General features: G+C 47.6%; 1 protein-coding gene and 1 non-coding gene across 2 annotated transcripts in view; one reads left to right on the top strand and one right to left on the bottom strand.

Moving 5' to 3' along the window:
• The window catches only part of LOC148442992 (piRNA biogenesis protein EXD1-like), a 178,884-nt gene extending 165,032 nt beyond the window's left edge, over positions 1-13,852 (top strand). Inside the window, exons 11-12 of the mRNA XM_088463426.1 lie at positions 146-334; positions 13,561-13,852. Of these exons, the coding sequence (XP_088319552.1) occupies positions 146-334; positions 13,561-13,686 (315 nt within the window). The 3' untranslated portion in view covers positions 13,687-13,852. The remainder of the gene's footprint in view (positions 1-145; positions 335-13,560) is intronic.
• A 12,490-nt stretch (positions 13,853-26,342) lies between these two features.
• LOC148442991 (U2 spliceosomal RNA) lies at positions 26,343-26,527 on the bottom strand. Its single transcript, XR_015875763.1, has one exon. It is a non-coding gene; the product is annotated as a U2 spliceosomal RNA (small nuclear RNA).
• Between the last annotated feature and the right edge of the window lie 882 nt (positions 26,528-27,409).

Raw genomic sequence — 27,409 nt, 5'->3', positions numbered from 1 at the left:
ATTCTGGAAATGCCTTTATAAACATTGATCTCTAAGGGTACCTTGACATTGTTGGTCTTAATTTGTTGCTGATGTCACACATGATCAATTTACACTTTTTTTATGTTTTGTTTTTGACTTCATATTCTATACTTTCTCTATACAGGATAACCCCAATATCTGGCTTGTTCGTCCAATGCCCACACACTTGCTGAAAGTATTGGCTCTGGAAGTAATGCACCTCTTGGCTCTGCGATTAGCCATGCTGGATGCCATGTTAGCTGATTTTACATTATTGGTTGATGGGTATCTAAATACATATAAAGGGACAATGGATGCTATAGGCAGCACTGAGGTATGATAAATAGTCATTTAGTTCTATTAGTCTTTTTGTGACAGACGTGAACTAGTTTATTGTTTGGTCTGTGGATTTTAAAGAAGAAATTATTATTAGTTAACATAGCAATACTTTTATATTGTGACCTCTTATCGGTAGCATTACATCAGCTTTAAACCTCTTCATCCAACTGCTGCATTTTCTCTTTCATCCAGTCGGGGGACACTGACCATGAGGGTTTAGACTGAGGGATTGAATTGTGCACATATTCTAAATGCCACATCCCATCTTTATGCCCTCACATCAGGGAAACGCAATTTTAACAAAGTGCCTTAGGAGTAAGGATGCCTCACCACAAGCTACCTATGTCACAGCACCCCTAACTCATGAGGTAAAGGGTACTGTCTAGGGCAGCCTCCCTGCAGTGAGCATCGCACTGATATCTTCCTCCACTATGGGGCACAGGGACACAATGGGGTATAGTCTGGAGAGGAGAGAGTCTGGGCACCAAATAGTTACAAATTCTTTCCCATCAGCCCAGGCCTCACTCTTCACTATATCCCGCCACCAGCTCGGGCTATACAGTTTTTGTTTGGTGCCAGGTAGGAGCGGACACCATTTTGGGGGAGGGAGGCTGCTATTAAGTTGTCCCCTTGGTTACTTTTATTTTATACTAAGGGTGGTCTGTGTAAGGATGCCCAAACAGCTGCTCCGGCACCCGGTGAAGGTAGCACCGGTGACGACCGCGATGGGACCCTGCATTCAAAAGCCAGACTCAGTGCTGTCAGCTCCTGCAGTTGGGGTCAGGTAAGCATGGCTTCCTGCTGGCAAGGAGCCGTATCCTCGCAGCTGTACACCGCCGGTTTAGGGGACCACCTGCGGTTCTGGTATGTGTTTGATCAGGGCGTCCTGCTCCTTACACTTGACCATTGGACCATAGGGCACGTTGGAGCAGGACACTGCTATAAGTGGTGACAGCCAGGGCCGGGGGGTTTACACCAGCAGGGGAGATAGCATCATCCTGTTAGCTTAGGGCTCTGGTTTCCACATATACCTTGCTCCCAGTAGCTTGCCTATATACAGTCAGGTGCATAAATATTGGGACATTGACAGAATTTTCATATTTTGGCCTCTACTCACCACCACAATGGCTTTGAAATGAGACAAACAAGATGTGCTTTAACTGCAGACTTTCAGATTTAATTTGAGGGTAATTACATCCAAATCAGTTGAACGGTGTAGGAATTACAACGGCTTCTATATGTGCCTCCCACTTTTTAAGGGTCCAAAAGTAATGGGACTATCAACTCAAAAGCTATTTCATGGACAAGTGTGGGCTATTCCCTCGTTATTTAATTATCAATTAAGCAGGTAAAAGGTCTGGAGTTGATTCTAGGTGTGACATTTGCATTTGGAATCAGTTGCTGTCGACTCTCAGTATGAGATCCAAAGAGCTGTCATTATCAATGAAGCAAGCCATCATTAGCTGAAAAATCAAAACAAACCCATCAGAGAGATAGCAAAAACATTAGGTGTGGCCAAATCAACTGTTTGGAACATTCTTAAAAAGAAAGCGCATCAGAGAGCTCAGCAACACCAAAAGACCCGGAAGACCACGGAAAACAACTGTGGTGGATGACAGAAGAATTATTTACCTGGTGAAGAAAAACCCCTTCACAATAGTTGGCCAAATCAAGAACACTCTCCAGGAGGTAGGTGTATATGTGTCAGAGTCAACAATCAAGAGAAGACTTCACAAGAGTGAATATAGAGGGTTCACCACAAGATTTAAACCATTGGTGAGCCTCACAAACAGGAAGACCAGATTAGAGTTTGCTAAACAACATCTAAAAAAGCCATTACAGTTCTGGAACAACATCCTATGGACAGATGAGACAAAGATCAACTTGTACCAGAGTGATGGGAAATATAATCAAATAAATACACAGCAAAGATTAATAAAAATTGATAAAAACAACAAAATATAAAAAAATGTAAATGAGGTGAGGTGACCTCTGAGGAAACGGCCAGTATACCAGAGCCGAGAAACGCGTTAGGTGCTCCCTATTAATACCTGATGAACAAGACGTACTTTGTTTCACAATACCACGGCAGCCAGGCAAGTGAGAGACTGTCTCCGGAGGCGTTCTCCACACGCACGATCCAGCACAGCCACATGCTGATTCTACACTACGGCTGCATATTTACCTGAACTTAGGTAACCTCCAGTGCGCTCTGCTACTCAGTGGGACACTGCTTACTCCCAGAGCGTCACACTCTCTTCCCAGCCGCTCCACCTACAAACTACGGCATCACCACGAGCTGCACTGCCCGTCTATCCACTAAGGTGGTTCAGTCCCGGCCGGGATATCACAACTGATACACAGCTTTCTGCTCCCCACCACCAGATACCGAAGGATTTTTTTCTTCAATCAGTGAGTAAGCTAGCACAACCTCTCAATAATTGGTTGTGCAAGCTCCCTTTTTTTACACATCATATGAGACCTGTGAGACATTTATGATCCAAATCAAGTCGCTACTGTCTCCAATTGTTGGATGATCTATGTACAGTTCTACTATAAGTCTCTTTTGTTACCTTACAAGCTATGAAGATTAACTTTGTTTGATACCTTCATACTCAGGGACTTATAATACAGTATCCCATACATTTAAATTTTTTAATATTTTGTTTTTATCAATTTTTGTTAATCTTTGCTGTGTATTTGATTAAATTTGCTGATTTATACCAGATGTACATCTATTTATATATATATTTTTTCAACCTATTTAGGTATTTCATGTAATAGAGACAATAAATGTGTTTTAAATTATATTTTTAATTTTTATGTGTATTGTAGTTATCAACCAACTAGCGCTCCCACAATCGTTTTGTCTTTCTTCCTGATGTTGAGGCACTTGTCAGGGCAGTAAGATCTGTACTTCAGATTGAGGATTCTGAACAGACTCCTAAATCCAAGGCTCTGGTATTCAAACGTCAGAAGAGGGTGACGGCTGAGTTCCCTGCTTCTGCACCACTTGGTGACCTCCTTGAGGAGGCAAGAGCTCACCCTAATAGGCGCTTCTAGTTATCTAAGAGCATGGGTTAATTCTATTCACTCCCAGTTAAGGAGCAGGACAAATGGGAATCCCCTCCTACGGTTGATGCCCACATTGCCCGTCTGGTTAGATCCTCTATCCTTCCTCTTCCAAATACGGCTTCCCTTAAGGATCCAACTGATAGGAAACTAGAGACCTTCCTTCAAACTGCATATTCCCATGCGGGTGCTATTGCATGCTCGGCCCTTGCGTTGGTGTGGATGGGTAAAGCTGTAAGTGGGCAAAGGAACTGGAAGAGGGTCTCAGTTCTGGTACTAACGGAAGGGAATTATTGCTGTAGTGGAGCGCATTAAGACTGTGAGCTTCTACTTGGGTGAAGTGGCCGACAAGGGGATCTTACCTTCTAAAGTGTCTGCGTCTGTTTTGGCGGCCAGGGGAGCCAAAATGGCATTGGAGGCGCTCCCTTATTCAGGAGACACATTATTTGGTCAGGAATTGGACTAGACCAGGGTTCTTCAACCCGTGCCCCCGTGGCCCGCCGACACAGCAGCAGGTCTCGTGACCACCCGGGACCCCGAAGTAAGAAAGCAGCTTGCAGGGTCGTTGCAAGCTGCGTTCTCAGGGACAACAGCCTGCCGAGTGGAAGAAACCCATTCGCAGCCCGGACCCCTCCGTGGAGATTCAGCGGAAAGACCCCGGATGCCCGAGCAACAGCACCCACAAGCGGTACCCGCATACCCCTGAGACAGACTGTCATCGGCAAGCAGCACTACTGGTCTGTGACTATTAGCCGCAACACACTCCGGTATTACCGAGGCATATATAGCCAGAAGTGATCAGTCACTTCCCCGGATGTCCGATCAGCAGCCACACACCACTGAGACATACTGAGAGTGGCTAACATCACTGCCGGGCACACGATTTGGCAGAAAGGGAAGAGACCGCTACTGAGGTCAGGTATAGCTAGAACACCGGAACAGGAGGTAAACCATCTCTATGAACAGAACCCCCTGTACTCCTGGGACTAACTACTGGCACAGATGCTGCCTATTGCAGCTACTATCCTACAACATCAATGGAGAGTACTAACTGAGGTATACAGCCTTGGTACCAGCACAGCTTATCGGCGGAACGCCGCCTTGTACAATAAGACCCCTCATCTAGAGGAGCTGCCCATAGTCACTGAGAGGCCAAGCGGCGGACGTACGTCAAGGCTGACTGGACCAAGTTATCTAAGATCCATTGCGAATTTCTCTTTTTTTTTTTTATCTCCAAAAGGTAAACAGATCATGTTTTGTTCATTAATATAATAAAATTATCTTTTGAAGTCTTCATTATGGCCTTATGAGTCTGGAAGAAGTATTAGAATCCTCTAAAATGTAGAGACTAAATACCACAGTATAGCTTAGTGGCCCTCGGGCTTCGTTTATTTTTTTAATGTGGCCCACACTGTCTTAAAAGTTGCAGACCCCTGGACTAGATAATAGCTATGTTGGCGGCATCCAAGACGACATTTCTTCCTTGGGCAGCTCCTCCCTGGGCCAGAATGTTTACTTTTCATTGCTTTCGCCCACACGGAAATGACAAGGGCCAGGCATCTTCTAGATTTCATGGGTCCTACACCAAGGGATCTGAGCCCCAAAGTAAGCAGCCTTGGTCTACTAGACATCCCGCTCCTAAGCCTGCCATATGACGGGGCAGTCCTCCACCTGGGAGGTCGGAATTTGCTTTTCGCACAGGTTTGGTTGAGGACCATGACTGCCGCCTGTCAGAGGCGTTATCTCTCAGGGATACGCACTGACTTTTTGGAGGCGTCCTCCAGAGCGGCTCTTTTCCACCAGATTTCCAGCAGATCCAGGAAAGGCTAAGGCTCTGAGGGAGTCCGTTTGCTCTCTTCTGACCTCCAAGGTCATCATTCAGGTCCCCCCAACCTCAAAAAGGTACGGGTTTCTACGCCAACCTCTTCCTAGTCCAGATACCGGTTTGTTCGTTCCATCCCATACTCAATCTCAAGTGCTGAACAGGTATCTGCGGATGTTTTTGAGCCGCCGGCATGGCCCTCCTTCATTGTGGGTCCTGGTCATTGCTAGGTGACCAGGATTTCTGCGTCACGCAAACTGCATTTTCTACTTCAGGGTCCATAGGGTATCCACAGGATACCTTGGGGTATAGGTGTGACGTCAGTCGCAGGGCACCAAAGAGTTAAGCTTTCAGCCTCCCAGGATGCACTAGGTCCCCCTCCTATACCCCGCCCCCGTGCCAAGGCACCTCAGTTTAGTTTGGTGCCCGGCCGGAGTCGGGTGCACCTGTTGGAGTGGGGGCTAGAAGAGCCCCTGAAGCTTTTTCTTCATGCAGCTGTGGCTGCACATCTGGATGAACAGCATGGACAGTCAGTCCTGACGTCCATGCTGTCTTCCCTACACCCCGCCGGTACCAGAACGCCGGTACTGATCCGGGGATGCTGGTGGGCGTCTGGGGTCACAGCTAGCGGTGACCCCAGATGCTCCGGACCATGGCCGGATTCAAGGGGGACAGAGGTAAGCAGCGGGGTCCCGCGGTGGGTCCCCGCTGATCACATGGTCCTAAGTCCCCAGGCAGGGGGCTCCCTGGGGACTGGCTGCAGCGTGGAGCCAGGCGACCAACCTGCGCTTCCACTACCCCCTGGGACAGCGGACCGCAGCAGAGCGGTAGCGCTGCGGCGTCCCAGGGGTTAAATGCATGCCAGGGGAGCGCGCCTTCCCTGTCTCACAGCCGGCGCCTCCCCCGCTGCACACAGCCCTCTCTGCACTGTGCTGACTGGTCCTGTGTCAGCGCTCCTCCCCCAGGCCAGCTTCTCTCTGCTCCTCGGCGGCCATCTTCTCTGCAACGCATGGTGAACGCTGCTGGAAGTCTGGAAGGAAGCATCGTGGTCTGGGTCCCCCCGCATACCTCTCCTCCGCTGTGGCTCAGGTCTGTGTATGCAGCGCTGTGTCCTACCAGGCCCTGTGTCTGTGTAGTTGAGTGATCAGCGCTGTTAGTGCAGGAATTGTTATTTCTCTGCATTGTATGTGACTGTGCTAGCGCTGCCTGTAACTTTTCTTCTCTAAACTGTCAGCTTTATTACTGTCCCTGTTCTTTCTGCTAAAGCCCTTGCGGTGCGGTGCTGCAGGGTGGTCTCTCGCCTATTTAATACTTAATTGGTGAGAGAGGTCACATACGTGGTGCCATCATGTCTGAAAGTGATTTTCCCCTCCGGCTACAGTGTACCACGTGCAAAGTACCGTTAGCGGAGGGGGAGGGTAGCGCGGAGGGCCTTTGCCGGCAGTGTTTGTCCATGGCGCGGCCTATTACGGTTACAGCACCGGTACAGGAGCCGCCCTGGGCTTGTTTCGCTCAGGCGTTAACAGCTTTAGTGGGCCAGTTAGCTCCGCAGCCCGCGTTTACTCCGATGGGTTTGTCCCAGCAGTCTGTGGTGTCGTCACCCATGCAGGGGTTCCCACGACAATTGGTGGTACCCCACAGTCTCCCTATTTCCCCGCTCCCGGGTTCTCAGGAGCCAGCGTGGGTTAACTCCCTGACGAGTTCTGTACAGCACTTGTCGGATGTGTTGCAAGGGGAGTCTGTGATGCGGCCTCATAAAAGGCCGGTGGCGTCTCTGTCCACTCCTTATGAGGATGACGAAGGGACGTCTGATGATGGGGAGATTCTGGATCCTTACGATCAGGAACCTTTCCATACTAAGGACGCTGATGCTAAGTCCAAAGTATATATTCCTGGACTTATTCGGGCGGTCCGCACAGCCTTGGTGATTGAGGACGAAGTTCCCCCAGCGGCTAAATCTAAGTATGCCTTTTTCAAAGATGTGAAGGGCGATGCCACAGTCTTTCCTCTTTCGGGTCAGTTGGTGGACCATTTAGAGGAGGCGTGGAAACAACCTGGCAAAAGATACCAGCCGCAGAGACGCCTGGCGGTGGCTTATCCGTTCGCGGATAATTATTTTGCTAAGTGTGAATCCCCTCCACAGGTGGATTCTCACGTGACCCGTCTTGTCCGTAGTGCCACATTGCCGATGCCATCCATGTCCTCCCTTAAGGATGCTACGGACCGCAAGGTAGAAATCTGCCTGAAGTCCGCTTATTCCCTTGCAGGGGGGGCAGCACGGCCGGCTATGGCCATTTGCTGGGTTGCCAGAGCGCTGGGCGGATTCATTAGAGGCTTCTTTTGAATCCGACTGTCCGGCCGAACAGGCGGAGTTGATTGGCAATCTCCGTGATTCGGCCACCTACATCAACGAGGCGGCTCTAGACATTAGTACTCTGGTGTCTAGAATTTCTTCAGCAGCGGTAGCTGCTCGTCGCACCTTGTGGCTGCGATCCTGGAAGGCGGACGCAGATCCAAGAAAGGTCTGGAAGCGTTGCCGTTTACCGGAGAAGTTCTCTTCGGTCCGGATCTGGATAAGATTGTGGCCACGCTGGCGGCAGCCAAATCTGCTTGTCTCCCGTCGGCCGCTGCTCCTTCTGGTTCTGGACCATCGTCCTTTCGGTCATCTAGGGCCCAGGGCAGGCCCAAACCACAGTCGTTTCCTCGACAGGCTGGCCCTAAGAAATCGGTCAAGCCCCGGAAACAGGCATGGAGTACCAGACGTCCGGCCCCCAAGCCAGATGACAAGCCTGCGGCCTGACGGTCCGGGTCTCCCCTTGGGGGATCCCAGGGTGGGAGGCCGCCTGCTGCAGTTCTCCCGGTGTTGGTCGTTCACTACGACAGACACTTGGGTTCTGGAGGTGGTCTCTCACGGGTACGCCCTCTCCTTCCGGCACAGACCCCCGGCTCGATTCTTCACCACGGGTCTACCATCAGACCGGAACAAGGCTACGGAGCTGCGGAAGGTATTGCACACTATGCTCCAGGCTGGAGTTATAGTGCCTGTTCCATTCTCCCAGAGGGGCCAGGGTTTCTATTCAAATCTATTTTTGGTACAGAAACCCAATGGGTCATATCGTCCGATTCTCAACCTCAAAGCACTCAACAAGTCTTTGCGGGTCCCGAAGTTTCGGATGGAGACCCTACGGTCCATCATTCTGGCGCTGGAACCTGGGGACTACATGGTGTCATTGGACATACAGGACGCTATGGCGGTCATGGCGGCTTCTCTGCGGCTGCAGGGAGTCCGCATGTTGCCGTATTTGGACGACCTGTTATTGGTGGCAGGATCTCCAGAGCTCCTGTTATGCCACTTGGACCTGACCATTGCACTGCTGCAACGGCACGGCTGGCTAATCAACTGGCAGAAGTCCACTCTAATCCCGTCTCGGAGGATTCTGCATCTTGGAGCCTTATTGGACTCGGGACAGCAAAGGATCTTCGTGACGGAGGACAAGATCTCTGCTTTACAGTCAAGGGTGCGCAGTTGCCTGCACAGCCGCCGGGTGTCCTTACACTCGGCGATGAGGTTACTGGGCTCCATGGTGTCGGTGTTCGACATGGTGGAATACGCCCAGTTTCACTCCAGACCTCTGCAGCACCTGATCCTGTCCAAGTGGAACGGGCTGCCTCAGTCTCTGAAGTCCCAGACGATTGTGCTCACCCAGGAGGTTCGCCTGTCCCTTGCGTGGTGGTTACAGACGACCCACCTCAACAAGGGACGTCCGTTCTGGGTTCCAAATTGGGTCCTGTTGACAACGGACGCCAGTCTTCGGGGCTGGGGAACAGTTTCGGGTCCACACTTGTTCCAGGGCAGGTGGACGCCGACAGAAGCGGAGCTTCCAATAAATATCTTGGAACTCCGTGCGGTCTTCAATGCTCTCCAGCAGGCACAGCGGTTTCTCCAGGGTCGCCCGGTGCAGGTCCAGTCGGACAACGCTACCACCGTGGCCTACATAAACAGGCAAGGAGGAACTCGCAGTCGGCCGGCTCTCGTAGAGGTCTCTCGGATCCTGGTTTGGGCGGAGCGCAATCTTCCGGCCATATCAGCGCTCTTCATCCCGGGAGTGCTAAATTGGGAGGCGGACTTTCTAAGTCGCCAGGACGTTCATCCGGGGGAATGGTCCCTGCACCCGGACGTTTTTCAACTACTGGTGGACAGGTGGGGTCTTCCAGAAATCGACCTCATGGCGTCCCGGCACAACAACAAGTTGCCGGTGTACGGGTCTCGCACAAGAGACGAAGGGGCGTCTCTGGTGGATGCTCTGTCCGTCCGGTGGACGTTCCGGTTCGCATACCTGTTCCCTCCGGTCTCCCTTCTTCCACGGGTAATCTGGAAATTCAAACAGGAAGGAGGGACGCTCCTGTTGATAACTCCCGCGTGGCCCAGACGGCACTGGTTCTCAGACCTTCAGGGTCTGTCCGTGGACAGTCCTCTGCGGTTGCCGCTACGACCGGACCTTCTGTCTCAGGGTCCTTGCCTTCACCCGGACCTGACTCGGCTGTCTTTGACGGCGTGGCTGTTGAGACGACCATGCTGAAGTCCCGGGGGTTTTCCAGCTCTGTGGTGCGTACCATGTTACGAGCTCGGAAACCGTCTTCCACGAGGATATACCATCGCGTGTGGCATACGTTCCTCCAGTGGTGTCGACCGAGAGGTTATGCACCGCGGGAGTTTCGTCTGTCTCGGATTCTCGCCTTCCTGCAAGCGGGACTAGATCATGGGCTTCGCCTTGCTTCTTTGAAGATACAGGTTTCGGCCCTATCTGTCTGGTTTCACCGTAGGATTGCTACAATCCCGGATGTGCGCACCTTTATGCAGGGTGTTCTCCGCATTCAGCCGCCCTTTGTTCCACCTGTGGCGCCTTGGGATTTGGCTGTGGTCCTGAGGGCTCTCCAAGGACCGCCGTTTGAACCACTGGGCTCAGTGGATCTTAAATGGCTAACAGCTAAGACTGTTTTCCTTCTGGCCATTGCTTCGGCCAGACGTGTTTCTGAGTTAGGGGCTCTTTCTTGTAGACCCCCTTTCTTGGTTTTTTATGGGAACAGGGCAGTGCTCCGCACTCGGCCCGAGTTTCTTCCCAAAGTTGTTTCCCAGTTTCATGTTAACGAGGAAATAGTTGTTCCGGCCTTTAACTCACCGGGTCTTTCCGTGGGTGAGGCCTCTTTGGATGTTGTGCGGGCCTTAAGGACTTATGTTGACCGCACTTCTTTGTTTAGGAAGTCGGACGCTTTGTTTGTCCTCTATGGCTTCCGTAAAAAGGGTTGGCCTGCTTCAAAGCAAACTTTGGCAGCCTGGATCCGTATGGCTATTTCTGAAGCTTATCTTCATGAAGGCCTACCGGTCCCTCCTTCTCTGAAGGCTCATTCCACTAGGTCTGTGGGTCCTTCGTGGGCAGCTCGACGTGGTGCCTCGGCAGTTCAGATCTGCAAGGCTGCTACGTGGTCTTCTGTCCATACCTTCGTGAGGTATTACAGGTTTGACACCTTCGCCTCTCAGGATGCTTCCTTCGGGCGGCGGATTCTCCTTTCTGCACAGGAGCGTCCCCACCCTTAAAGGATACTGCTTTGGGACATCCCCAAGGTATCCTGTGGATACCCTATGGACCCTGAAGTAGAAAATATGAGATATGGTAAGAACTTACCCTTGTTATCTCTATTTCTACGAAGTCCATAGGGTTCCACAGGACTCCCGCCCTGTCGCACCTGTGCTGCAGATGGGCTTTGCTCTGGTCACCGGTTTTCCGTCTCCCTCTGGTGAGAATGTGATTCTTGTATGTGTCCAGATCTTTGTTCTCTCTCTTCCTTCTCCTCCGCCGGCCTATGGCTTGGTAACTAACTGAGGTGCCTTGGCCCGGGGGCGGGGTATAGGAGGGGGACCTAGTGCATCCTGGGGGCTGAAAGCTTAACTCTTTGGTGCCCTGCGACTGACGTCACACCTATACCCCAAGGTATCCTGTGGAACCCTATGGACTTCGTAGAAATAGAGATAACAAGGGTAAGTTCTTACCATATCTCATATTATCTGGTGGTTGCTTGGCTACTAGGACTTCCATGCCGGTGATAGTTCTTCTTGGAGCCTTGTCATTCGGTCCCTGTTCATGTTTGCTGTTTCTAATATCTTAGCTGTCTTCCAGAAGGATTTATTCAGCTAAGTGTTTCACTACTGTGCATTAACTATGCTGATATATACTCCTTAATGCATGCACAGGTCACACAGCATTATATTATCTGCTGAGCAATCCACCTGTGCCTTGCTGGAATCACTGTTTTAAATACCACTGCTTTTCTATATTTGTTTGATGTGTTATTCTGCTGTAATAATAGTGACTGTGTTTAACCATTGCTACTGCATTTATGCCCTGGTTCATTACGGACCGCAACTGTGAATGCAATAGCGATTATGAACGCAGTTCAACTGCGACAGTATGATAATTCATTGCGATCGCAATGCCGCCGCAGCACTACATAAGGACGCCCACTTTACCATACACACATCCGTAATGTTTAGCAAGACTACAAAACCATCGGTACATTAAAGTACCATCGCAGCACGCACACTTGCACAATCTCTGACCTTACTCAGAAATTGCTAATTTCATTGCACGCTATGAGGCCTCAGGCTGCGTAGGGCATCGCAGTGGATAATTTATGCACACCCCTGCAAACACACTGGCACACCTACATTTCTCCGATCACCACCCACAAACTGCACTTCCACACACTCACTCTGTGATGGCTCTGCATAGTCACTGTGATCTCAATCCTGATCGCAATAGCTAGTTCGCGCACTGCAATGCATGCGCAGTACGCAACAATTGGCCGATTGCGTGCGTATTAGCAACTGCTTTCCTTGCTGAATCAGGCCCTTAGAACTGTGGTGCAGATCTGAGTGTACTATTACTTGCATTCCACCTGTATTTTAAAACTGTGCTGCACTTCAAGAATTGCATTACTCTACATGATGTCCATATCCTCTGCCTGCGTATTATACCCTTGTTACTACCTGTTCCAGTGTACTGGACAAAACTAGTGTCAGTACTTCAGTTAACTGTGTTCTTGCCATATTACTGTTTCTTATATACTACTACTCCAGTTATTACCTAGTGATCTCCTGTCTTTTGTGTAAGTCCCTACTGTTCGGAGGTATAAGACCTGGTGGCCGTCTAAGTACCGATGTGTGCGTCTAACACTAAGGGAACAGCGGGTGGTTGTTATAGGCACAAGATCCCCCATAGAGGGACTCTAGTGACAAATTTATTTTGGTGGGTGCTTGAATAGGATAGTAGCATGTCTATTGATAATTTAGACAGTCATAATGTCGACAACAGAATGTCGACATGGTTAAAATTACGACTGTCGACACCTGTAAAAGGTCAACACACTTAAAATATCGGCATATGACATGTAGATAGTCAAAATGTCGGCAATAGAAATGTTAGGGTTAGCGTTAAAATGTATAGTCGATACTTTGAACATATGTTGACTTTTTGTCAGTGTCAATATGTTCCAAATCAACATTGTGCTTGTTGACATCATAAACATTTCGACATTTGCGTTTTCAACATGTAGTCTAGATAGTGAATGTTGACAAAACATATGCACAAAATTAAGGGTGGTTACTCGTATATTGTTTTGTTATTATTACCTTGCCACATAAGTTTCTTCTGTAGGTTACCTTTTTAAATTCAGTAAGGAACGCAGTTGCTTATACTCATGCAATGCATGTGCGCGAACTAGCCACTGTAATCTGGATAGCGATCGCATGGGATACGCAGACCCAAGGCACAGTGATTGACAGTAAGTGCCGTCTGTGGATGGTGACAGAGGGGTGGTCGGACTAACACTGGCGTGCCAGTATGTTTCAACGTCGTTGCATGGGCGTGCATAAATTAGCCACTGCGATACCAGATGCCGTCTGAGGCCTCATACCGTGCACTGAAGTAAGCAATTCCTGAGTAAGGTCTGGGCTTCATTAACTGTCCAATGTTACTCGATATTACCATCTGTTTCTCTATGCTGGCTAAGTAAATGGATATGAGTAAGGGGTAGTGGGTTTCCTTATTTTAGGCTGCGATCACAATGCGAATGCAAACATTTACATGTCACCGCTGATTTTAGCAACTGCGTTGTGTCGTATAAGCAGAATAGCGAACCGTAGTGCATCAGGCCCTCAGTTAACACAAGTTTCAATTGGTAAAGGAAAATTGTATTTTCCTTGTTGGATATCAAAGGATCAGTGATTCCAATCCTGTGTAGTACATTAACTCAATTTTTCTCCCCCACAGATCAGCTCTGAACTTCCAAAAGAGCTCCAACAACTTTCTGTTCTTCAGCAACTGAGAAGGGAAAAGGCCATAAAAAATTATGTTGTTAGTGGCCAAGGTTTTCTCATAAGGGGAGAAAGAGAGTAAGATGGAGACTGGATCTAGAAGAAAGAACTAGGTCTGCTTATCCATGGCTTGCCAGCATTTCTAGTTCATGTTGTGTTTCAGGATAGTCTGTATGAATAAGTTTCCTTTTTCATATTACTAACTAAAAATAAATATGTTTCATAATTCTGTTACTTTCTTTGTGAAGCAGTGCATTATTTCTGTTTAAAAATGTGTTGCAAATTAGCAATTAAAAAGTTTGGCTATGCAAATGTAATTTCTCTCTCTGTTCTCTTACTGACAACCAACGTCCGCACTTAGGGCTATGTTTTACTATAGTGCCGGTTTTTAGAAGTGGAAGGTGTTGCCCATAGCAACCAATCAGATTCTAGCTATTATCTTCTAGAAAGTGCTAGATAAGTGATAAGTAGAATCTGATTGGTTATCCTCTCCTGCAGTTAAGTCTTCTGTGTTTAATTTTTTTCCTGTGGGGGACCAGTGTGTCTTTTTTTCCTGTGGGAGGTCTCTGTTTCTCTTCTGTGGAATAATTTCATTAAAACCTGGAAATATTTTTATGGATATAGTTGGGTTGGGGGTGACAATTTATTTTCACGGGGTGCTAGTAGATCTGGGACAGGCCCTTGGTGTATACTTAAGCTGCATACACACTGGTGCGATATCGGCTCGTTATGTCGTTTCCGGCCCATTTGGAATGACTTATTGGTCGGATCATTCAGTGTGTACGGCCAATCTGCATGCTCCCACGGTCATTGGCGATATATTCTGGTCGGCCATACTGCAAGGCCAACAGGGTGCTATTGCATGTGGCGCCATGCAAGGTAATGAAGGACGTAACGAGGGATCGTTCCATCCTTCATTACATCGTTCTCATGTGTACACGAATGCTATAGGTCGGGCGCCATGTTGTCCAGGTACACATCACTCCAGTGTATATCCATCTTAGGTTCTACATCATGTGATTTTACACAATGAATTCTCAAGACACATGGTCAATAGAAAATCTTTGGCTCTGATTTGTCTAAATAATAAATAGATTTCTCCTCTGACAAGTTTTAGTTTAAACCAGTACTGTCCAAGTATTTCCATAAGAAAGCCACATACTGGTTTGAACAAGGTTTGTGGGCCAGATATTAAATATGATGTACTGTAATAGAAATCTGGGAAATAAAATAAATCTTGGGAAAATTGCAGACCACCAACAGGACATGCCATGATGTAAGCCAGTGGTTCTCAAACTCGTACTTCAGGACTCCAAACAGTTCACATTTTCCATGTTACCTAGCTGGGCACAGGTGTGTTCATTACTCACTGACATTTTAAAAGATCACAGGTGGAGCTAATTATTTCACTTGTGATTCTGTGAGGAGACCTGCAAAACAAGCACTGTTTGGGGTCCTGAGGACCGAGTTTGAGAAACTGTGGAAGCTAAATGTAAAAAGATTTTATATGTTAATATACATCATGCCAAGTTATATCTGCAGGTGTACCAATCTATTAAGGTGCATACACACGGGACGATATATATCGTTACCATATGAACAATAACGATATCGTTCAACCATATATCGTTCATATCTGTCAATTTTTATTCAGTGAACGACCAACGATGCGCGTTCCCGCATGAACGATAATGATATATATGATCGTCCGTACATGCAGGCCAATCTGGACGATATCGTCAACTTTGCCTGTTCAGAGATGTGGCAGGATGACTCACTGAAAGATATCTTTGAACGATCTATGAACGATATCTATGAAATATCTTTGAAAGATATCTTTTGAAAGATATCTTTCAAGTCGCTGGTGGTACAGATCGTCCCGTGTGTATGCACCTTTAGTTGTATTACTGAATCTTTCATATCTCAGATGATGACATATGGTATGAAGACTACATAATGTTGACATTTTCATGTCGACATGTATGATAACTTGTAACATGTTGACACTGCTCTAATGTTGACATTAACCCTAAAGTTGACATGTCGACATGTTCATGTCAACATTTTGACATTCTGTTGTTGACATAGTGGCTGCTTACTTAATGAATACATAACATGTGAACATCAGATGGAGGTCACAGATAGGATAGGCAATATTGGTCCTAGTGCCTGTAGTATCTTCATAGTGGTGTTCTCACCTTGGGGGGGGGGGGGGGGGGGGGTGTATCAAGTGAGAGAGATGTTGCCCAAAGCAACCAATCAGCTTCTGTTAATTTAAAAAGAAAATTAACCAATGGACAGTAGGTATCACAATTGTAAGACAATACTTAATACATAACACTAATAAAAATCACATCCACGGATGCATATATAAAAAGCAAATAATGCTGCAGAAAAAAGCCACACATTAATATAAATGAACCATGTCTGCTAGTTTCTTTAAATGATCATCCTTCCTAATACTATAAAGTCATGTACTAGCTGATGGATTTGTAGACTTAGATATCCCTTAGGCGAATATATTACCGGTATTTAATTAATATTGTCCACAGTCCTTGGCAACAATCAGTGGCTGTTGCGGAAGATAACAGGGCTGTAGTATTCCACCAGAAAGTGGAATACTACTACTTTTCCTTTCCAATTATTGGCTACCTACTTTTGGACTTCAAGAGCCCCTGTTGACTTTGGTGATCCAGTTACTTTCCGGTGGAATACTACAGCCCTGTTATCTTCCGCATCAGCCACTGATTGTTGCCAAGGACTGTGGACAATATTAATCCAATACCGGTAATATATTCACCTAAGGGATATCTAAGTCTACAATTCCATCAGCCAGTACATGCCTTTATACTATTTGGAAGGATGATCATTTACCCTATCTGTGTCACTCCTGTTTCTCTGCCCCTCCCTTAAAGAATGTAAGCTCTTTTGAGCAGGGCCCTCTACCCTCTTGTGCTTCTCCCTACTGTAATTTAATTCATCTCTTACTCCGCACTAGGGCATCTAACACTTGGCTGCTTATGTGGGCGTAAAGGTCGCTAATATAGCAATGTTTATTGTCCATGTCCTGCTCTGTATTGTATTGTAAGTCACTGGTTACTTATTTGTTTATGTACTTTGTAAGGCGCTGCGGAACACTTGTGGCGCTATATAAATAAATGATAAAGAAAACATCAGAGACATAATCGACGTTTCAAAGTCCTCAGACTTTTTCCTCAGGATATGTCACAATTAGTGAAACAAAAACTAATTGTGACATATCCTGAGGAAAAAGTCTGCGGACTTTGAAACGTCGATTATGTTTCTGATGTTTTATTGAATACAAGCTTTTCTGCACTATGCCTTCTAGTGCCGCCTTGTTCTAATAACTAAGGACATCTTGGAGCATATACTTTGTTTCAGGAGGGCACCCAACCGTTGAACTGGACATCCAGAGTGCTAGGCTTAGAGTTTTTATATATATGTATATATATGTGTGTGTGTGTGTGTATATATATATAATACAATATTTGTGAGGTCTGTCACATACTGTTGTGTACTGCACTGTGCCATATTTAGACAACAGGTTCCTGCTGCTTACCTAAGCATAAGACAGGACCAGTATATTGCTCCCTGTTAGTATTCATACATACTCGTGGTTGCTCTGTACCCAGTACCATATTGCGAGTCATTTTACCCTGCAGACATGTCTGACAAGGGTAATGAACACATTCCTGTACTCATGCCGTAATCTTGCAGATTGTGTACTGCAGTTTTCAGTGAGGAGGATTTGGTTCTGGAGGGGTTATGTGTGAGGTGTTATAAATGGAGTATATGGGAAAGATTTCTGGATTGCACAACCTGAATATATATATATATATATATATATATAATGGGAGGTGCCCTGGAGCAGCTTAGCTGGGCCAGTTTGGGGTGGTCCTGCGCTCTGGATTTGAACCCTAGCATGTTAGGGACCTACCCTAAAGAGGTTACCTGGATATGGTGGGTAGGCCCATAACCTTGGCCATGATTATGCTAAAAACCTCTATTGATTGCAACATTTTATTGCATTTATATATTATCAATAATTTGGAGTTGTGCACCTGAGATTTGTCTGTTTCTGTGCCTGCAATTAGTCTCATCAGGTAGCACCTCCCATTATATATATTCAGGTTGTGCAGTCCAGGAATCTTTCCCATATACTCCATTTAATGTGCTTTATTGCACATCTGAGGAAAATGAGATGCCCCCAGACTGGATTAGCACCCTTCCTTATTGGATTAAAAGCATGGAGTCTGGTAATGTATATGCACACTGGTATTAGGCACAATTCTAGGTAAGTCCTACAAGTTATATACTGTAGTGCAACTTTGGTTCATTTTTGGGGCGTGGGTCCCCCTGGATTGCTTTGGTTGATCTGTTTCAGGGCACCGCATTATAACACATTTTTCTTTTATAACACATTTAAACCCTTCACTGTGTGTTTAATATACATGTACTTCACTTTTTTATTTCCATTCTTTATATGCTGCTGTAGCTGCTCTTAACTATCTCTTTATCCTGCACTTTTCTTACTATGGCGGTGCCCTGGAGCAGCTTAGCTGGGCCAGTTTGGGGGGGTCCTGTGCTCTGGATTTGAACCCTAGTATGTTAGGGACCTACCTGGATATGGTGGGTAGGCCCATAACCTTGGCCATGATTATGCTACAAACCTCTATTGATTGCAAAAGGTGTTATAAATCATCATCTACCATGAACCCCCCAACATCAGTACAGGTGCCCCCTTGGGCGGCTTTTTCTTGGATGCTGGTCTCCATTGTGGAACGCCTGGCGGTCCCGGCTGTGTTTCCTCCTATGGGGTACCACAGCAGCCCGTCCCTCTCTCACAGGGACTACCACTGATTATGCAGACCCCTTCTGTACCACAGCAGGTGGTCATTCCCACAGTGGGATTACCACAGGGTAGACCTCCGCCATGGGTAGATGTTTTCTCTACCTCAGTACAGAGTCTGGCAGCGATCTCTACTGCTCTTCAGGCCATGATGCAGAATGAGAAGCCCGTTAGGCCAGCTAAGCGTCTTGTGTTATTTCAATCCACACAGCTATCAGAGTCTGAGATGTCTTCTGATGACGGAGAGGTGGCTGATTCCTCTAACCCAGACTCCCCTCGGCAAGAGGCGGTGCCTAAGTCAAGGATTAATATCCCTGCCTTGGTGCGTGCGGTTAGATCCATATTGGTTAGATACAAACTCCCCCTGTTTAAACAGTTGAAAGTGACTTCGGCAGTGTTCCCTCTGTCAGATCAGCTGGTGGATCTGATGCCTAGCAATCGCCTGGTAAGTTATCAACCTCAAAAATGTTTGACGACCTGTTACCCATTTCCGGAGGATCATTGTAAGAAGTGGACATCACCCCCTGCAGTGGATTAACATGTCACACGGTTAATTAGAAGTGCAACGTTACCTACGCCTTCCATTTCTTCCTTAAAGGATCCTACGGAAAGGAAGGTGGAAACTTGCCTAAAGTCTATATACTCTCGTGATCTGTTGCCCGCCTACCCGTCCATGGCTATCTCCTGGGTAGCTAATGCTATAGAGAGTTGGGCCGATACACTTGAGGACTTTTTGGAAGTTCCACAGAATTAAGTGTCACTGGTCAGCCATATTAGGGATGCGGCTGCATATATCGGTGAGGCCGCTTTGGATGCTAGTCTACTGACATCTAGGGTCTCGGCCGCGGCCGTGTCTGCTCGCCGTTCCCTGTGGCTACGCTATTGGAGCGCAGATGCTGATTCTAAGAAAGGCGTGGAGGCCTTACCCTATAATGGGGAGGTTTTGTTTGGCCCAGACCTGCACAAGATTGCTGACACTTTGGCCAAATCCAAATCTGCATTTCTGCCCTCAGCATCTGCTCCTGCAAAGTCTCGACGCTCCTTTAGATTCTTTCGTCCCCAAGAAAAATCCAAAGGGCAGTCCTTTCCTAGGCAGTCCGCTGCCAAGAAGACTACCAAGCCTAAGAAACAGGCCTGAAGCACAAGACGCCCGGCTTCCAAACTGGAGGATAAACGCGCAGCCTGACGGGGTGGGCCTCCCTCTGGGGGACCCCAGAGTGGGAGGCCGACTTCTTCAGTTCACCCAGTGCTGGTGTCAAGAGAAGTGGTCTCTCACGGGTATGCCCTCACCAGTTCTTTCTGCACAAGTCCTTTTTCAGACAAGAACAAGGCCTCGCAGATCCAGAAAGTCATACAGTCCTTGCTGCAGGCATGGGTAATTGTACCAGTTCCACTATCTCAGCAAGAGACTTGTTGTTCTACTCTTTCTGGTTCAGAAACCAAATGGGCCTCATTGGCCTATCCTCAGCCTCAAATCTTTGAACAAGTTCCTCAGGGTTCCCAGGTTCAGGATGGAAACTTTACGATCCATCATACTGGCTATGGAACCTGGGGATTATATGATATCAATGGACATTCAGGATGCATACCTGCATGTTCCCATAACGCCTTCTCACCAGCATTATCTGCGGTTTGCTATACTGCAACGTCACTTCCCGTTTTGGGCACTGCCCTCTGGCCTATCCACGGCTCCAAGGGTATTCACCAAAATTATGGCTGTCATGGCAGCCCATCTGCGGAGTCAGGGTATCCCGCTCCTACCATATCTGAACAACCTCTTGTAGGCGAGTTCTCCAGAAATGCTTCACCATCACCTGCAACTGACAGTTGCTTGTCTACAGGCGCACGGGTGAATAATCAATTGGAAGAAGTCCTCCCTAATTCCCTCACAGAGGATGGTTCATTTGAGCCCTCCTGGATTCTCACCAGGAGAGAGTCATTCTGACTCCAGAAAAGATCTCCACTCTGCAGCTGCGAGTACGCACATGTTGCTGCAGTCGCCGGGTGTCAGTCCACTTGGTCATGCAGGTTCTGGGATCCATGGTGTCCACATTCGACATGGTGGAAAATGCTCCATTCCATTCCAGGCCCCTGCAGGGGCTGATTCTCTCCAGGTGGAACGGATTACCCCATTGGATCAGGGCTCAGATAATGGTACGCTCTCCGGAGGTGCACCTGTCTCTGTCCTGGTGGCTATTGACGTTTCATCTAAGCAGGCCTCGCCCCTTTGGGATCCCGGACTGGATACTCCTAACAACGGATGTCAGTCTCCAAGGATGGGGCGCAGTGACCAGTCCACACTCCTTTCAGGGTCGGTGGACAATGGTAGAGGCAGCCCTGCCCATCAACATATTGGAACTTCGGGCTTTGTACAGGGCCCTCATGATGGCAAAGCACATTCTTCACAGAAAGCCCGTGCAGGTTCAGTCCGACAACGCCACCACAGTGGCTTACATCAACCATCAAGTAGGCACTCAAAGTTGGGCAGCAATGACAGAAGTGTCACACGTTCTGACATGGGCAGAATATCATCTCCCGGCCATTTTGTGTTCATTCCACGAGTTCTCAATTGGGAAGCTGACTTCCCCAGCCATCATGACGTGCATCCAGGGAAATGGTCTCTTCACCAAGAGATGTTTCAACTCCTAGTGGACAAATGGTATCTCCCAGAGGTGGACCTCATGGCCTCCCGACACAATCACAAGTTACCAATGTACAGGTCCAGTACAAGAGATGCCGAAAGAAGCCTGGTGGCTATTGAGACATTCCTCCGAAGGTCCAAAGGATTCTCTAGCTCGGTCATCAACACGATGCTTAGAGCGCGTAAGCCACCTCCGCCAGGATCTACCACAGAGTGTGGCATACATATTTCCACTGGTGTCGTACAAGAGGTTACGACCCTCAGGTGTTTTGAATTGCCAGAATCCTGGCATTCCTTCAAGCTGGATTGGACCTCGGCCTACGCCTGACCTCGTTGAGAGTGCATGTCTCTGCACGGTCAGTGTGGTTCCAACGTAGAATTGCTCCACTTCCGGATATCCACACCTTCCTCCAGAGTGCTCTGGATTCAACCTCCCTTTGTCCCCCCAGTGGCTCCTTGGATGTGACAGTTCTTCGGACCCTCCAGGGCCCTCCATTTGAAAAGCTAGATTAAGTAGTTAACAGCGAAGTCTCTCTTCTGGCTATTGCATCTGCGAGCAGGGTGTCTCAATTGGGAGCACGCTCTTGTCATCCTCCTTTTCTGATATTTCAGAAGGACAGGGCGGTGCTTCGTACTTGCCCTGAGTTCCTTCATAAGGTTTTTTCTAGTTTCCATATTATTTAGGAAATTATAGTACCGGCCTTTCTATCATCAGACCTCTCAGCAGGTGAGGCCTCATTGGATGTGGTCCGTGCCCTCAAGATATAGGTGGACCATACTAGTTCCCTTCGGAAATCAGACTCCTTATTTGTGCTATATGGATTTCACAAGAAGGGATGGCCAGCCAGCCAACAAACAAACATTGGCTAGATGGCTTCGCAGACTATCTCACAGGCGTACACACAGGCAGGCCTTCCTGTACTGGCTACTGTTCCTGTTCATTCTACACGGTCTGTGGGTCCCTCGTGGGAAGCTCGCCGTGGCGCCCCAGCTGTTCAGCTGTGTAAGGCGGCCACGTGGTCTTCTGTCCAGACCTTTTTGAGGTTCTATGCCTTTGATACCATCACCTCTCAGGATGCTTCCTTTGAGCGCCGGATTCTCCTCTCAGCGCAGGATTGTCCCCACCCTTTAAAGGACTGCTTTGGGACATCTCCATGATCTCCCTGTGGACCTTGAAGAATAAAATGAGAGTTATGGTAAGTACTTACCTTTGTCAACTCTCTTTCTTCAAAGTCCATAGGGTACACAGGACACCCGCCCTGATGCACCTGGTTTCATATGGGCTATCGAACTGGTCACCGGTTTCCTATCTCCTCCGAGTGTGATTCTTACGTGTTCCAGTCTTCCTTCTCTCTTATCCTCTTCTGGCCTTTGGCTTTTTACCAACTGAGGTGGCTCGGGGGTGGGGTATAGGGAGAGTTGGCCCAATGCATCCTGGGAGCTGAAAGCTTTAACTGTGTGGTGCCCGGATTGGTTCCCATCACCTACACCCCAAGGTCTCCCTGTGGACCCTATGGACTTCGAAGAAAGAGAGTTGACAATGGTAAGTTCTTACCATAACTCTCAGTTTACTCCTTCATCCACCAGGGGACACCAAAGATCAAGACACTGGGGACATCCCAAAGTTTTTCCCCATGGGTGGGAGAGCCCTGAGTACCCGGCAAAACTCTGCGACCAAGAGAGTCTGAAGACGCAAGGAATCGACGATATAATTGACAAATAATGCGGACTCTGGAACACAGCCCCACATGGCAAAATTAAGTAGTTGAGGCGCCATGACTGGCAGCCCAGTAGTACCCACCGCACAAGTGGATTGCGCAGAATAGAAAACCAGGTAAGGCCAGGCATAGCCACATACGTCTCGGATGGCCAATGGATCCCCCTGACAAACGTCTGCTTAGATGTGGTCCAACCATGTTAGCAGCACCCTAAAGGACAAACACGGACTCTGACATCCGCACTTGTGAATTATGGGGCACAGAAATCCGAAGAGCCCGCACCAACGAAGTTGAGAGAAGACTGAGAGCAGTCCAAACACCAGAACCACAATCAGCTGGTTAATGTGGAAGGCCGAAAACACTTTAGGCAGGAGGATCGCTTGGAACGGAGTTCCACACGGACATCGTGAAAAGGAGATGAGGCCGACGAGAGGACTTCCAACTCTGAGACCCGCCTGGCCAAGGCCAATAGGAGGACCAACTTCCAAGAGAGGATGTGCAGTTCCACATCCTCCAAGAGTCAAACAAGGAGACTGGAGAACATCAGAACGAAGTTAAGGTCCCACGGAGATATAGGTTGTAATCTGGGAACTCCCTGAAGAAAAGTTTGAATCAGAGGAAATGAGGAAAGGCGACGCTGAAATATCGACCATCCCAAGATGTGAACCTTGAGAGAACCAAGGCGTTGTAACCCAGCGTCCATGCCCCATAGAAGAGAAAATAAAGGGGAAACGGAAGCAGTCGTGGAACAACCCCACTCTACCAGATCACATAAGAACACCAGATGCGATGATAAGAGCTGATGTAACTGGTCTGCAAGCCCTGAACATGGAGGGAACCACAGAGTCCTAAACCCGCTAAATCTCAATACAGCGGCCACAACAACCACGCCATGAAATGTAGCCGCTGTAAGTGTGGGTCTACGAACGGACCGGGAGAAGAGGTGGTAGTAGCCAGGGATCCTCGATGAGGAGCAAATAGAGGTCTGAGAACCAGGCCCGACAAAACTAGTTCGGAGCCACCAGAATGACAGTGTCCACTGCTTTCTTGAACACTTGAATACTCGCAAAAGAAGGGGAGAAAGAGGTACATAAGATCGTACCTCCAAGGCACTGTCAGAGTGCCTACCACCTCTGCATTAGACTTCCGAGTCCTGGAGCAGTACCGAGCCACCTGATGAGTGTACCTGGAGGCCATGAGTTCCATGTCTGGCCTGCTTGCCTTGTGACTAGCTGTTGGGAAACGCCTTTGAGCGAAGAGCCCATTCTCCGGGATGAAGGTCCTGACGAATGAGAAAGTCAGCCTCTCAGTTCTCCAGTCCCGGAAGAACACCACAGAGATCGTCATCACATGTAGCTCCGCCCACTGTAGAATTCGATTTGCCTTGTGCATGGCCATGCGGCTGCCCGTCCCTCTTTCAAGGATGATGTACACGACGGCAGTGGCATCCGTGTGAACTCAAACTGGCCGACCCTCGAGATGGGAGGCAACTCCAGAAGAAAATTGCACGGAGTTCCAGCACATAGATCGACAGCGTTCGCCTTGTGATGCGATCATCTAGCCTGGAGGAGGTTTCCAGAACCACCATTAACCACCTTGAGTATGTCAACCAAGGTGTATCGCTATAGCAAGAAGGGAAACTGTTAAGTTACAACCATAGACAAATATGTACCTCAGAAGGCAAAGTGGATATAACCCCCTGAGAAGATATCAGCTCCATAAAGGTTTGGCAAACCAGGTCTGTCCGACATAGGGCCGTATTCAATTAGTTTTGCACCGCAATACTTTTTTGCATGCCGGACTTTTTGCCTACATCGCGTATTTTAGCTGCGGAAACTTATCGTGTGCATCCTCGCGATTCTCCGTATTCAATTCCAGAAAACGCGAAAATGCAACCTGGCGAATGCAAAACGGTCAAAGTGCTGTCAGAATTGGGGAAATTAGCCTGACATCCCCTAAAAGATGCATGAACATTGGGGATCAAAGTACATGCCCTCGATTAGCCCTAATAAAACTATTTGGGGTACTTAAGGAGAGTCAATATCTTCTAATTAGCATCTTTGGGTGAAGAATAGCATTAAGCTGTTTTGTTGAAAATAACCTCACCCATACTTGCAGACCCTCCAAAAGTCTATTTCGCTACTTTTTAAGCTTTGCTCTTTTTTGCCCCATTTTCAAAGTGCTTTTTTGGGTGTTCCTGACTTTTATTAGGGTTTTTTTGACGTTATCCTTTGGGGGGACTATCCAAAGGGTGATGAGTGGTTTCCCCACCTTTGCACCCCAAAATAGCGATTTTGCACTTTTTTTTTTTCTCCACCTTTTCAGAGGCAAATCTTTTTCGCCTATTACATCGTATTGCATTTTTGCGTCCGTGAAAAGTGTTTGCTTTTGAATACGGAGATAAGTTTCTGCCTGGCGAAAAGTTGCAATCGGCGATACTTTTTCGCGGACCTGAATACAGGCCATAGGCCATGCTTGCACCCATTTTCAAGAACCCCAAATTTGACATGACTACTTATTTTCACCAAAAAAACCTGTTTAATGCTATTCTTCACCACTTTGTGCAAAGACGCTAATTAGAAGATATTGACACCTTAAGTACCCCAATTAGCTTTATTGGGACTAATCAGGGGCATGTACATTGATCCCCAATGTTAGTGCATCTTTTAGGTGGTGTCAGGCTGATTTCCCCAATTCTGTCAGCATTTTTCGCCTGGTTTGCAATCGCCAGGTTGCGTTTTCACGTCTTTTGGAATAGAATACGGGAAATTGCGGGGACGCACACGATAAGTTTCCGCAGCTAAAATACCCAATGTAGGCGAAAAGTCCGGCATGTGAAAAAGTATCGCGGGTGCGAAAGTAATTGAATATGGCCCATAGAAGGAAAGAGCACTAGCAGGAGACAAAAACAAAACATTACTTATGTAGTAGTTTATGTACACTAGGTCAGTGCGTATGTATAAGGAAGAATTGAATATAGGAAGGCTCCTAGGGAATAGAGCCAAACTGATATGAAATGAGGTATCTACAGGGACAGATGTCTACCATTACAGCTGTTAAGGTGGTATGTCAGGAGCATGCTGTTGCACAGTGACCATGTCACTCTACTAAACGGATCTGAGACAAGAGCGTCCCACACAGAAAAGTTGAGCAAACCCGTAGCTGTGAGTGACCAGGGCCCACCTGTTCTCCCTGTAGATTTTTACTGACTCATCTATAACGTTGTCAATATCCTCATGCAGCTAGAGTACCACTAGTTTCCATAGGTCGTTTCAGACGGATAAGCCTTACAACCTGGTCTTTTGGCTGGATTTGCATCAGTAAAGACCCTGCCCTGTGTAAAAGAACTAGCAGAGTTGTTAATGGAGACATTTGTGGTCACACCACTATACCGCAGTCTATGACTCACAGCATGATAACAGTCACAGGGGAGGAGAAGAAGACTCTTAGTCTAATGGAACTGGTTTAGGGGAGAGACCACACCATACAGATGAATATAAACCTATACTTGCCGGTGCACCGGTCCCAGAAGTACTGCAATACCAGGTCAATGCGTGGAGTGGACAGAGCAAGCACTTCTTCCATCTCCCTGTTCTCAAAATCCAGTAAAAATAAGTCCCCCAGATAGGGGCGTGGTATTAAACAGATAAGAACAGATACTACACTTGATCTTAGCCAAAAAACGAGAAGCGATGTTATCGTAGCTTTTTAAAAGGGCCAGAGAACCTGAGCCAGTTACTGATACACAGGGCAGTCTACACCCTCATTATTTCTAAGAGAGATAAGGCCCCCATACTTGGTGCGAGGCGACAGCGAATCCGTCGTCCCACATATCGGGCGGGCTGCACACGGTGCGATCGGGTGGCCGACCACCCGATATGCCAGCTCCCCCCTCCCTCACCTGCATAGCAATCCATGGGATCTCACATCGCATCCCCTTATTGATTGGTCCTGCAGAAAGATCAGGGGGTGTGATACGACCCCACGGGAGCGCGCTGGGCCCGACATCAGGGCCATACATGGTGTGATATAGCAGGCAAATCGCACCAATCAGTTGGATTTCCTGCTTTATCACCCTTTGTATGGGGGGCCTATAGAGAGGCCCGGCAGTACAGTACAACACCGCACAGCATCCGCGCAAAAGCAGAGTTGAGGTAAAATATAAATGGCAAGGAAGCAAATACTGATATAGGGGAGGGGCTAGCCTCCCCTCCCCCCCAATATACTATGAAAGACGCTACTTTAGCTCAATGCAGTTTACAATACTTTAATTATTTTGAGCGAAAAAAGAAAGAAAAGGGGTTTCTTCCTTTGTGCACCTATCCCCTATTGCCCTAATATATTATCTATTAATGTAATGATTGATTATAATAAAACAATAAGTATGGACTATAAATAAATTATCAATTATTGGAGATAACCCCATAATAAAGATATATTGATTCCTAATAGTCGCTATTTAGCGCTGCAAGTCGCTTAAAAACGAATTGCTTTCCAGTCCAATCGTGTAGTTCCAAAGCTCAAAAAGTTATTTATGTAAAGAAAAAGTAACACGATGTAAGATTTAACAATTAGA

Source organism: Taudactylus pleione, unplaced genomic scaffold, assembly GCF_031769625.1.
Source record: "Taudactylus pleione unplaced genomic scaffold, aTauple2 ptg001370l, whole genome shotgun sequence".
Classification (NCBI taxonomy): domain Eukaryota; kingdom Metazoa; phylum Chordata; class Amphibia; order Anura; family Myobatrachidae; genus Taudactylus; species Taudactylus pleione.
The sequence above is the reverse complement of the archived record's forward strand: the minus strand, read 5'-3'. Positions and strand labels throughout refer to the sequence as shown.